General features: G+C 49.8%; 1 protein-coding gene across 1 annotated transcript in view; it reads right to left on the bottom strand.

Moving 5' to 3' along the window:
• The window catches only part of LOC121683675 (rho guanine nucleotide exchange factor 17-like), a 77,021-nt gene extending 63,528 nt beyond the window's left edge, over positions 1 to 13,493 (bottom strand). Inside the window, exon 1 of the mRNA XM_042063409.1 lies at positions 8,543 to 13,493. Coding sequence (XP_041919343.1) covers positions 8,543 to 13,018 — 4,476 coding nt within the window. The 5' untranslated portion in view covers positions 13,019 to 13,493. The remainder of the gene's footprint in view (positions 1 to 8,542) is intronic.
• Between the last annotated feature and the right edge of the window lie 204 nt (positions 13,494 to 13,697).

Here is a 13,697-nt window from a genome sequence, read left to right as displayed (position 1 = left end):
TCCATTCAAACGTTCTACATTTGTTTTATCGCATAACTATGGATAAAAATAGGAGCTACATTGTAAACATTTCAACACAGACAGGCAATAAAAGGGCCTAGTCCTGTGGGAGCCAATGAAGAAAGCATAGCACAGCAGATGAAAAGGGAAAGAAAACATGTTTTAGGAAATACGCTGATAACTCCTGCTTCCTCACCAGGGACCCGGGGTTATCCAGCTGCCCAAAGAATGTCCCCATTATTTGTCCATGCCTTCACGCACGCGCACACACACACACACACACACACACACACACACACACACACACACACACACACACACACACACACACACACACACACACACACACACAGAAAACAGGTGTATGATATTAGTGTTCCTTGTTGCTAAAGATGGCCTGAATAGCCCACTCATTAGTGAAAAGATAGAAGACTTCCTCTAACTCAGAAGCACAGCAGAGTATATGCCTTAACTCCATCTAAATGACTTGACTGACCATACAGTATATGGCAAACAAACTGATATGGCTTAAACTAGCGGATGCAGATGGATAGCTCGCTTCCTGTATATGCTTAGAGCATGTGACTTTGCCTACTGTTTGTCTGTGTGTGTCCAGTGGACACTGGGATGCTCCCCAGAGGACTGGGCTCTGCTCTGGCCAGGAAGCAGGGGGAAGGGAGAAGATGGGGGCTGTGATTTGTGTGTGTGTGTGTGTGTGTGTGTGTGTGTGTGTGAGATATATTTATGTGTGTGTCACAGAGAGAGAGAGAAAGAGAGACACAGACAGAGAGAGAGAGAGAGAAAGAGAGAGAGTGTGAGAGAGAAAGGGGCAGTCCCCATCAATCCCCCTTTCCAGCCCATTTCCCTCCTCTGCCTGACCCTGGGCAGGCCCACTCTGGAGTTGTGCCAGGGATGCCATGGGAAACGCTGAACCTGCCTGCCGCTGTGTCAACCCCCTCTCCCCACCCCCACCCCGTCAACGTCCCCCCTGTCCAACCCACTGACCCCCCCTCCGCGCCCTCGACCCTCCTCCCCGACCCTGTTCTCATGGAGTGGTCTGTGTCACTGGGCCTGTGCTCAACCCCTGGAAAAGGACACTGAATCAGGAGACGGTCACAATGGAACAAAGACCCTCTCCTCTCCCCTCATCTCTCTCCACTGCTGACCCGGGCTACTCTAGGGAGAGTGAAGTGATTTGGGGCCATTTGAGGCTCTCGTCTTTTTCTCTTTCATGTCATAGCCAGCGAGGACCCGTCTCTCGAGCGATGTCAGCTCGTTCTTGAAAAGTTCCTGAAAGCTGCCTGCGCAATCTCTCCTCTTTATCTGGGTTATGTTTCAGACAAGAGCACTCACCGTGGATCTCAGAGTCGGCCTCGAAAACATGCACACACACGAGCTCATTATTCATACGCTCAAACGTTGGGGAAAAGTGCATAAAAGAACAAGGCTTTTAGTGTTGGCAAAATGAATACAGAATTTAAAAAAAAATGACTCGAAGCGAAATCAATAACAAGTCAAAACAACTTCGTGTTCCACTTACATGTCTGTCACTGTATGACTGGATCCATATACAGACACCACAGTAAAGGGCTTCAGCCAAGTTTATAGTGTTGAGAGACAGCCAAGACTAAGGCTGTACACTGAAACAGACCCTTTCCTCTTATAGTATGGATACAGCTTTCCAAAATGGTGAGCTTGTCAGGAGGATGACCACAAACAAGAACACACTCTCTTGCTTTCCTCATACACTTACACTTCCACATACACCTAATCACACACACACACCCACACACACACACGCAAATGTATGGTCAGTGTATGTAACACACACACACGCATGTTGGCTTAGCAGAGCAGCAGCAGCAGCAGCAAAATCTGGCAGCAGGGCTCGCGGCCCTTAGAATCACAGGGCTCCCCGGCCACGTATTTGTGCTATCTGCACGACACGCCGTCTCCAAGCACACCGTGAACACGCACGACCCAAACAGGGCCCGCTCACAAATTAGTCAGCGCGGTGGCCACCTCCGTCCACCCCTGCCTGCCTGCCTGCCTGCCTGCCGAGGAGCAGCCTCCACCCGCTGGCTCCTCTCTCTCTCTCTCTCTCTCTTTCTCTCTCTCTCTCCTTCTCTCTCTCTCTCTCTTTCTCTCTCCTCCACCTCCGCCAGGCCCTGGCTCTCCGACAGACAATGCACTTCCCCCTGAAGAGAGGGAGCGCTGGCCCGCCGCTGCTCTGTACAATCCCAGTGACCTCAGCAGAGAGGGAGCGCAGGGCCTCGCCATCAGCGGCATATAGGGTTTCAGAGCCCGGGAACAGAAAACATTACTGGCTCTCCGCGCACCGCGCCATTAGCAGACCGTCGGCACAAAGCGGCTAAAGGTTAACTAAAGGGAAGATATTTTAAAAGTTGGAGGACTGGAGAGGGGGTTACGGAGAGGGCTGGTAAAGAAAATAAGGCCAAATGGAACATGGAATGGGGGGAGAGAGAGAGAGTGTGTGGGAGAGAGAGAGAAAGAGAGAGAGAGAGGAGAAAAAGTGGTGTGTTCCTATGGAGGCTTTCTGAGCCCGTTCCTCGCGGGTGGTCTGATTAATGAAATAAATAATATGGGCTGCAGTGTAAACAGAGAGCTCTCTGCCCAGAGCTACATAAACCGCCTCCATCAGGGCCTCAGACACGCCTCAATCTGCCCCCTCCCTCCCTCTCTCTCTCTCCACCAGCTCTCACCCCATCCTTCTTCTCCTGTTGCACCCCAATACACAACTTCAGTGCCAAACACCTTTCAGACTAAAAGCCCCACTCCATTCTGGAGCTGCCACTGGCGTCCAACAGCACCCCACACACAGCCCAGCTGAGGGCTCTGGTCAGGCTTTTACAATGTTAACATTCATTAATATGAACACACCACTGGTGGATGGCCAGGGCGGCTCTATCCAAAACTTCTGCACTTACATTATTGAAATTGGTCTAATTGTTTTATACAGTGAGGTCAACAATCTTTCAATGAATATATTCATGCATATGTTTGTATGTGTGTGTGTGTGTGTGTGTAATGAATAACAGAGCACCCCTGCACCTCCTCAGGCTCAGTGTGAGAGAGGAAGAGGAAGAGGAAGAGAAAACAGCGCTCTGACACACTGCAGAAGAGCGGCACTCTGTCAAACCCCACGTTGTATTTGTTCCAGCTAAAGGCAGCCCATCACCATGACAGAAGCCATGTCATGTCATCGGAGCTCTAAATTTAAACCTCTTCGCGCCAGTGCTGGCCGACCCAGCGGCGGCGGAGGAGCCCTCTCCCCCTCAAAGACACCCGTCCTTCTGGGCCGGCCTCAGCCATTATGCAACAGCACACAAGGGAAGATAGGGCACATTCCTCCTGCCTGTTTAAGTGAAAACAACATGGAACGAGTGAGAGAGCTCTTTCCCACTCGCTCTCTCGCCGCCTCTCCCCATGGTCTTCCAGTTCATCAGCCCCGGGTTCGTCATTTTGCCCCTCTGCTTCCCGTCAATGATGGCAGACGGTCCTCTCGAGCTGTGGAATGTTCTACCTTTCCTAGTTCTTTTCTCTCAGTTGGCCAATATCTCGGAGGTCTCTCCTCCCGACACATTCTCCCTCTCTTTCTCTTTCTCTCGCTCCCCCTCTCTCTCTTCCTCCCCCTTGTTGCTGTACCTGATATCTGGGATGAATCTCATTTTAAGAAGCATGAAGGCAATGACCTCATCTCCCTGCAATGCTTCCTGTTCAGAACGATCCTCAAAAAAAAAAAAAGAGGGCAAAGTCATTTGAGAGAAGTGAGGGAGTTTTAGAAGCATGTCCTTTGAGTGGAAAAGGAGTGTGAAAAACGTAATGGATGGTATCGGAGGGGAGAAGTGTGGGGGGGGGGGGGGGCAGAGAGAGTAAGAGAGAATGGGGGAGGGGGGGTGGGGGGGTCAAGTAAGAAAGCTCTTCTCCACAAAAGGGAAAGAAGCTCTTGTTCTTAGAGCTTAGAGCTCTTGTCTTTAGCTCTACCCAGGAATAGTGCACTTCCACCAAGACTGCAGAGCTGCCCTTCTTATACAAAGTCTGCAGGTTCTACTAGTCCATCTAAAATAAAATCGAATTTCTTTTCTCAAATGAAAGTTCTGAAACAAACAAAACATTGGATACTTTATGAACAGATGTTCTGAGATGCCTGTAAGACATTAACATGCAGAGCCGTGTGAGAGACACAGAGAAGCAAAAGGAGGGCAGGAGAGAAGGACATAATAGCACAAGGTGCTGGGGGACGTCCCTCTGTAGAAAGGGACACTTTCAAACGGCTGGCACCTGATACATGCTGACAGGTATCAGATTTTTCCCGTTCTCTCCCATATGTGCACGCAAACACACACACACAGAGTCTCACACACACACACACACACAAAACAGGTGTATGATATTAGTGTTCCTTCCAGACAGAGTCACACACACATACACACACAATCAAACAGACACACTCATACTGTACGTCAGGCGATGTTCCAAAAGAGACAGACATGGCTGGTCCCTCTCAGCAGCAGCCCTCCAAACATGAGTGGACAGTGGACACATGTCCTCATTTAGACTAAGACTTTAATCCTCACCCTAACACAACACAGCAACGCCAGGCACAGCAGCATCAAAGCATCCGTCTGGCATTCCCAAACACAGACTGAAATATCAAAACACACACACGCACCCACACACACACACATACACGCACGCACGCACACACACACACACTAACAGACTGGACCGATCCAGTCTAGGACCACCAGAGGGCCTGTGGTGCTCTCTGGGATTCAATTAAGGGCTTGTGTTTGGCCATGGAGCTCGGAGATTGGCACTGCTGGCCAGGCCTGGCCTGTTTAAGCCTGGCCCGAAACACAGCTTGCGGGCCAGCGGAGCGGACCACGGCTCGCTGGCTATTATCAGACGCATTAGTAACCACAACAACTTCCTGTTCCTGAGCCCGGCGCTTCCTGTCTGCACAGGATCAGGCGGCGCTGTCAGAGCGCGCACGCCAGGCTGCAGTTGGACAGTCTGCAGGGCTGCACGCCCCTCCGTCATGCACCTACACACAGCATTCACTCACAGAGGCAGTGTGTGTGTGTGTGTGTGTGTGTTTGGTCCAGTGTGTGCATGTTTGCTTTGGTTTTGGACAGTGCACACAAACACATTCAAACAAACATATTCAACAAGGCATCCCTGTGATCCCACTTCTACACTAGACTTCATGTCCAAAAGAAGCCTTGTTTGAAACGGCCATTTGAAATGGTACTAAATGTTTGGCACGAAGGACATGAACGCAGGAGCGGAAAACAAACCGGTCACCGACCAGTAGTTGCATAACTGTTGCCATTTCCTCTGCCGTCTTCTGTCCAAGTGCACACGTTCTGTAACAGTTCCTTCCCAAGTGGAATACAGACTTTAAAAAAAAAAACTAAAAACGAACCAGAAAAAAAATGAGCCGGAAAAAAGCAATTAGCAAAAGCGAGTAGCAATGTTTAACAAACTATTAGCCGAAAAGCTGTGGGCAGTTCTGTTATGAATAGGGTGCAAATTCCACACTGTCTGAACCTCAAAAATGTGGTGTCAGAAGGAGTTGAATTGGCCAGATTTTGTGTTTTTAGCTACCTCAACCAAACCTGCGAGAGCAGGTGATCGCTGAGGCAGACAGAGCAAGTGCATGCCCTCTGAGAGTGTACATAAAGACATGCATGATTAGAAAATACTCAGATAAGCATGCACTACTGAAAATGCAGAAAGTAACACAGCTGAAAATTAGCTACAGAAAGCATAAGCTGCACGCACACACACTGAAATCACTCACTCACTCACTCACACACACACACACACACACACACACACAGTGTTATATTAATCCTGGATGCTCTTTCACCACCACACCATTATAACGGGCATGTGGTGCTCTGGGACCATTCCCCCATGTGGAGCGCTTTGTTCCCCAAAACCCCACTAAACACTGGGCTCATTCCTGGGGCTTTTCACCCACTAATAGAGAGGAACACCCCCACCCCCTCACCCTTGGCCTCTTGTACACATAGCTACACACAGACACACATACACACAAATACATGGACACAGACACAGTCCTCAGAGTTATAATTAGGGTTCATCTAAGGATATTGGATAAGCAGTCCCAACTGAATTCATACTGTTGTTGGTGTACATACAAGTTGTTAAAGGTGAGTAAGTGTAAACTGTGTGTGTGTGTGTGTGTGTGTGTGCATTGGGGTATGTCCACTTCAGGCCCCAATTCCACCAGCTGAGATATCCCTCTCTCACATAAGTAGCTGAGGAGAAGTATTGTGCAACTCTAATTCATAAAAGGCCTTCATCCCCTTGTTGCTCCCACTCCAGTCCTTGTATGTACATCAGAGTGTGTGTGTGTGTGTGTGTGTGTGTGTGTGTGTGTGTGCGTGTGTACTCCTGGGTGTATTAACTTGGGTGTGTACACAGCTCTGGCAGCAGATCCTTGTGCGCTTCTTTCACAAGCCCTGGAAAGTGCTAAACCAGCAGCTTGTCATCTACGCCTAAACAGTACACAGGCTGAGGAGCGCAGCTGAAAACAAAGAAGTTCTGGTGGTAGGCAGGCCCTGGCTTAGCACACCCCGGCGTTAGCTTAAATGAGGGGGTGATAAAACAGCCAGCTCATCCTGCTAGCTTAACACCAAAACACTCATTAAGTCCTTCAAGGGAGAGTTTTCTCTGGAGAGGTTAAGTCATATTACCGTAATCACTACTATTCACCAGGACACCATCTGTCATCACCTGTCATCTGTCACTAAGAGCAGGGGAGTCTAGCCTTTCACTCACTCTCTCTGTCAGCATGCAGGTAAAAGCAGCCCCCAAGAGCACAGATCACAAATCACAGTTTGTGTAGCACCGGGTGACACTGTAGCAGCTAATAGTAAAAAGAAACATAAAATTTGGTTTTATACAAGACTAACAGCTAGCCTAAACATCAAGGACAAATATCAAATGCTATAAACGCTACAGTATTAGCAAAGCCTGGAAACAGATTTAATTCAGTCATCATTTTATGTTTTCTCAATGCTACAGTGGTTATGAAGGTCTGTCTCTCCCTCAAACACTCCCCCCCTTCTGTGTGTGTGTGTGTGTGTGTGTGTGTGTGTGTGTGTGTGTGTGTGTGTGTGTGTGTGTGGGAAAGAGAGAGTGTGTTGTCCTGAGCACGCTGTGGATGATTTGGGGCCAGGACACGAATTAGGATGAATTATCAGGGCTGAATGCTGAAGCAGAACAGGCATTTTTCCCTGCTGTGTGTTTCATAATGACTCAAGTCTGAAAAAAAAAAGACCAACAAGGAATTCAAGCACTTCCAAACTCATGCCAGGCTCCTGTCAGTCAGGCCGGGCTGTCGCCACACCACAGCACTGGTATGAGCAAAATCAAAACATTTAGGCCAAAAATGGGCCTCGGATAATTATGTTCCAACAAACCCTTGGGAAAAGCACACGGAAAAGGAGCTGGAATAGGGGCTCCCGACAACCATACATAGACCTGCCTGCCAACACTGCATTATGACTTCTTGGCTCCTGCTAGGCAAACAATACATAACACAGCCTCTTTTGTCGCCATGAATACAATGCTAATCTGTGCAGTGCCAAGATGGGCTCATTGGAAATACGTATGCTACGCTATGAATGCTATGGACTCACTGTTTCAGTTCACACTGTGACGCTGTAGCATTTTTGCTAATTTTGAGCTTGGAGAGAAATTTTGGGCTGAGCCTTTTGAGAATGGGAGGCCTTCAACGCATCCATGGGTGTGTAAGTAGCACGCAGCAAGAGGCACACGGCCCTAGGAAAGCCTTACTAATAGGTAAAGCTGCAGAAAGCAGAGAGAAAAAAGAGTGGTATAGAGCCAACCACTGTCTCTTATTTTCTCAGCAGCAGAAGCAGATACACTCAGTGACCACGTTCAGACAAAAACAAGAGCCTCCAGGCCGTAAATTCACCTCCCTGGAATCCTGGGTTGCCATGTGTCACAGACAAGACGGGTGTAAACACTCACACACCCTTAGTCACACACACACACAGTCATTTGGGCCGGCGCCCACATTTTAGTACTTGGGGTCTTGGCTCTGTCAAAAATCGGCTGATGTTTTCCCCTAAAATGATTCATCAAAATGCCCCTTCAGTTCAAGCCATTTTGGCACATCATAAAACCAGTGTATGTGCAATGAAATGAACACGAGGACTAAACCATATGCAAAAAAAGCTGTTCTGAATTTCATCCCCAATTTAGAAACCTCAGCTTGACAACTAAGCCTGCATGTCTGTTTCCATTTAAACATCTCCACAAGCATTACTTTTCCCCCAAGACACTGCAACCTCAGAATCATATACTGTAAGACTGAGGAGTACAAAGACAGAACACACACACTGAAATCACACACACACACACACACACACACGCACGCACGCACGCACGCACGCACGCACGCACGCACCATGACCATTAACAGACAAGAGATGGATGAAGCAATAAGGATTTCACTCACCACTCGAGGTTTCGCCTTGAGGGGTGCAGGGCTCAGCTCCTCACTGGTCTTCCTCTGCGGCTCCGTGGTGGTGGTTGGAGTGGCTGGAGTGGACCTAGATGCCCCTGATGAAGTCGCCGCTGGGGGCACGGGGGGAGTGTCTGCGCTCCCCTCAGATGAGTTCAGGATATACTGCTTGGTCACATCCTCCAGGGATGGTGCCTCATCCCCTGTAGGCTGCTTTGGGGGCCGTAGGGGAGCTGGGGTACTAATGCCAACTCCCTGCTGCCTCTGGGAGGGAAGGGCAGCTGAGGGAACGATGGGCACGAAGGTGGCAGGCTCGCTGGCATGCCGCACATGCTTGGGCCTGGCTTTGGGGAGGGGCAACTGGGGCAGGGAGGAGGCAGGGTCCCGGTTCTCCTCGGGGAGCTCGTCGTCCGCCTCGCCTTCGGCCTGCTCCTCTGGCTGCTCCTCTAGCTGCTCGGAGTCCTCGCTGAGCTGCTGCTGGGCTGTCCTGTTGCTGCGCTTCCTGGAGCTGCGACGACTCATGCGGGGTGACAGCACCTCGGCCAGCTTGGGGTCAAAGGGGAAGTCTGTTTTGGCTTCCCCATTACGGTCGAGGTGGGAGGGCAAGGCGCGTTCTGACTGGGACCGGTGCCTTCCGCCATGGCGGGATGGGCGCTGCTGCTTATCATCCAGTGCCCACAGCTCGTCCCTCTGCTCCGACAGGATTGGCTCGCTGCTGGAGGGAGGTATGGGTTGCTCGAGTTCACAGATGGGTTCACTCGGGTGGGTCTGACTCTCCGGAAGCAACATCGTAGGTTCTCCCCGCCTGCTGGGATCACTGAAGCTCTTCTTCTTCACGGCTTTTCCATTGCCCTTCTCGTCAATGACCTTGTCCATGGCTCCTGGTTCGCGTACAATACTCTCGATCACTGTGCTGTAGTCCCGCAGGCTGTCACTGCAGACAGAGAGGTCACTGGCTGCACTTCCCGTGCACTCAGACAGGTCTGCCGCAGACGACTCTTGGCGGCTGCTGCCCCCCACTTTAGAGGTGAGGGACCCCAACAAATTGCTGTCAACTGAGAAGTTGTTGCCGCCATCCTCGACCACGGAACGCCTGCGGTGTGGCATGGGGTCACTGAGGGAGCGATAGGCCGACTCCCCATTTGATTCCCCATTGCTGCCATTACTAGAATCTGAGCCATTATTGCCTGCAGAGGAAAACTTTCTTCGTCTGCGAATAGCACTTGGGGTTGATGGAGCTTCCATCTGATTCAGGTTTACATTTTTAATGCAGCTGGTCTCACTGCCAATAGCTACAGCCTCATACTCTGTTCTCACATTGGGCAGTGGAGGAGACGCAATCTTCTCTTTTGTCACTTCAGGGAGATCATCCTTATACAGTGCAGACTGATTCCACACAGTCAGTGTCTGACCCAGGAGGTCTTTTCCTGATGATGGAGCACCACTGGGAGCCGCTTCCGACTCCGTTACAATTCCTTCATCTGTCAAACTGGACTCATGTCCAGACAGTTCATCTACAGACTTATCATAGAAGACGTTTTCTTCAGACTGTCCTTTCTGTAGACATTTCTCACTCTCACTGCAGGTTTCCTCCCCTCTACTTTCAATGGCCTTGTTCTGTGCAACTTCACGGTGCCTCTCATTCACCACTCCATCTTCCTTTTTCATTTCACCCTCAATATTAACTTTTTCCTTACTTTTGGAATCATCACCTCCAAATCCAAAATTGTCATCATCTTCACCAGCACCCATCTGACAAATGTCCTGTATGACCTGCCGAGCTTCTTGGACGTAACGATCATGGAGAGGGCTGGGCATAGTCTCTTCATATCTATATCCTGTGCAGCAGTCATCACTTTCCACTTCCCTGTCAGACACCACAATCCTCTCTCCGTCCCCCTGGCAGTCCAGGCGCTGCTCAGAGGAACTTCTTGAGGCAGGGCTGCTGGGTGAGAAGTGCCGCCCTGCTGTCTTGTCAGAGTAGGTGAAGGACTTAGCACGCCTCAGTGTGGCAGTGAGGTCTTTTAAAGATGGCCTCCCAGAGTGTGGCCCGTGTGATCTGGAGCCCATCCTGTATACTGTGGAGGCACCTGAGACTGTCTGGAATCCAGGGCTGACTCCATCTACACCTGTCTCTGGTCCAACTCGACTCTTTTTCCCCACTTTCAGCCCTGACAAGTCTGTCTTTTTCAGGTAGCTAAGCAGAGACAACGTCTCAGAGGCAATGTCTGGATTGGACATAGACATTCTATTTTTGTCCTTCTCACTGCTAAGAGAGCGTTGCAGCACTTTGTTGTCGGGTGCTCCTGCAGCTGCATCTCCTGGGTTTAAACTGGGAACTACTCTTGGCATGACACGAACAGGGGCACGAGAAAAATTGTCACAGTGACCAAAGCTGGGTGACCTGTACATGGTGAAATTCCCACGGTAAGTTTTACTCATCACAGAAGAGGAGGCGCTGGGGGGCTGGTCCTCCTCCTTTAGAGTCTCAGTGCTAGAGTATCGGCTGCTGCTCCTTGATCCGCCAGGACTGGAGAGAAAGGAGGGGATGTTGACCTTTGACACCCGTGACACCACAGAAACAGGAGAAGTTCCTGATGGAGAAGCAGCTCCGTCCGCTACCCCTTTGTAGAACCGCCTGAAGCCCTCTTGCTGGACAGTGGAGCCTGGTGAGGGAACACCTCGCTCCCATGCTGTGAAATTTGGCCTGGTTCTTGATCCATCAAACTTCCTGCCCGATTGCTGGGGGTCTAATGACTGCTGATAGCGTTCTAAGTGATCCATCATCATTGGCTGGTCATCACTGTCGTCTGATTCGCCATTGTCTCGACTGCAGCTGCTTTTCTTCTTTTTTCTCAGAGAGCGCCGTCGAATGTTGTCCCGACTGTGGGCTAGTGCTGCTGGGCTGTCCTCCTCGCTCCCAGATGACCTGCCGACGAGCTTGGCCCGGGAGTCATTCTTGCTGCGGGAGAAGTAGGTGCCAATACCCCCGCTGCTGCGCACGTACGGGAGAGCGTCCCTGCCTCCTCCAGTGCTGCTACTGCGCCCCTCTGAGTCGTACTCCTCCTCACCAGAGCTGAGTCTCCACCGTGCGCTGGATGGTGCCACGGAGGGGGCTGTCTGTGGTCTGGAGGAGCTATGTGTGGAATGTAAACTATCCGGTGGTTGTGGCTGATCTGCCCCCTGTCTCTGCTCCTTCAGCTGCTGCTGAGTGCAGGCCAAGGGTTGGGCCCTCAGAGGGCGAGTCACAGAACTGCTGCGAGGTGGTGGTGCTGGGGGAGAGGGTCTGGGGTCACTGTCCAGTTTCTCTGTCCAGTTTTCACCTCCTCTGCAGGGGCTCTGAACTTTGCAAACGTCAGGCAACTCTTCACTTCTCAGACAGCTGCGACCGCTGGTAAACTCAGACTCATATGGATGTGTTGTAGTGCCAGAGACAGATTCTATTTTATATCCATCCACTTTTTTACTCAGACCAGCACTGTACCGGTCTGTGGAGGACAGGCTAATGTCATGGTCAGAGCTGCTAGTGTCTTGCCAAGCTCCTCTTGGCTGCAAGGGTGACTGTCGATCACTGCGGTCAGAATGATAGTTGGTTTCTCTGGAGCTAGAGGAATGATGCTGGTGGCCTGCAGATTTTAAGTCGTCTGCGTCAGAAGACGACCTGTGGTGCTTTCTATCTCCAAATATTTCTCTAATTTTCGTGACACTTGGCCAGTTTGATGAATCAACGTGTTTGGGATCTCCGTGGGCCGAGACAAAGCCTCTATAAGACTTACAAACTGGAGCACCGGTGATAAAAACATCGTCTTCTGCATTTATATTTTTATTATTAATATTGTCAGAGTGACGCGTGATTTGAGAATAATCTCGCTTACCTGCGCCGGAGCCATCCGCAGATTTCCGAGTTAACCGTCTCTGACTTCTGTCAGAATCCGATCCAGAGACCGATTCTTGTGTTGAATACTTTTCTTCGAGTGATTTCTCAGACAACTCCTCTTCTAAATCCTTGGTAGATGTCGATAAAACCCCTCTTTCCTCCAATAAGAAATTATGTGTGCACTCATCTTCCTTGCATTTAGTCCTTGGCAAAGTTGTACTTTTCACAGTCCCAGTGCTGACAAAAGCAGAGCCGTGCGTCAGCCCTGTTTTCGCGCTGAACTTTTCTGAGAGCTGGCGAATGGAGGGTGAAATCGAATGAGGAGTGCCTTTCTTTAACTCTGCGGTCGAGAGGCTGGCTGCTGAGATTTTGGAAACTTTTCTTGACACAGTAACACTAGTACGCGTCGCCGAGGGCTGCGCTTTTTCGGCTGCTGTCTCCAGAGTTGTAGGGGGAAGGGCACCGCTCTCTAAATCTTTTGATATGTGGGGTTGATCTCCGGGTCCAGATCGAATTTTATTAGCACCCCAGCTTTCCAGCTTTTTGAAAGAGACGCTTCGGTATACTTTCCTATGAGTCTCCTTTTCTGCCATTGTGCAGATTTTTTTTCTTTGCCCTCCACTTCTATGTCATTGATAATGTTGACGCCACTCTTTCTTCCGTGGTCGTTTGCCCACCGAAAATTAGGCTACCACAACTCCATTAAGTTTAAGTGGCTGGCAGTACTTGTGAGAACTTATGACGAGGTGAAACTGTTTACACGACAACAATTGAATTAGCTAACGACTAACCCAAGCAAGAAAAAGTGCCCAGTCGCATTCTGACCTTTCATCATGTTTTCCACCTCGATTCCACTCAACCTCCATCCATGCACGTAGAAAGGACTCAAACTTTGGCCAGAAAAGTTCTCCCAACTTGTTCAACTCTGCAGCCTCTCCAGCAAGGATAGAAAAATGCCCATTGTCTTGAAAACTTGCCATGTCCAAAGTACTGTATATCCCACTAAACGCATCCTGGACAGTAAACACTGCCTGATGAAGTGATATTGTTATTTTGACAAAATTAAGTTTTCCGTGACTTTTGTCTTTTTACATGCAAATGCTTAGCGTGGGCGGGACTAAACATGGTAAGGGTAGTCATAGCCCCTCGGGTATGGGGGGAAAAGATTTTTCTGATGTGAGAAAACTGATACGGAGCATTAGACAGCCAGGCTATATCTCATGCACACACATTTTCAAGGGATGTGCAGTTTCTTTTCTTAATGTAAATTAG

Source organism: Alosa sapidissima, chromosome 15 (genome assembly GCF_018492685.1).
Source record: "Alosa sapidissima isolate fAloSap1 chromosome 15, fAloSap1.pri, whole genome shotgun sequence".
NCBI classification, from domain to species: Eukaryota; Metazoa; Chordata; class Actinopteri; order Clupeiformes; family Clupeidae; genus Alosa; species Alosa sapidissima.
This window is presented reverse-complemented; position numbering and strand designations above follow the sequence as displayed.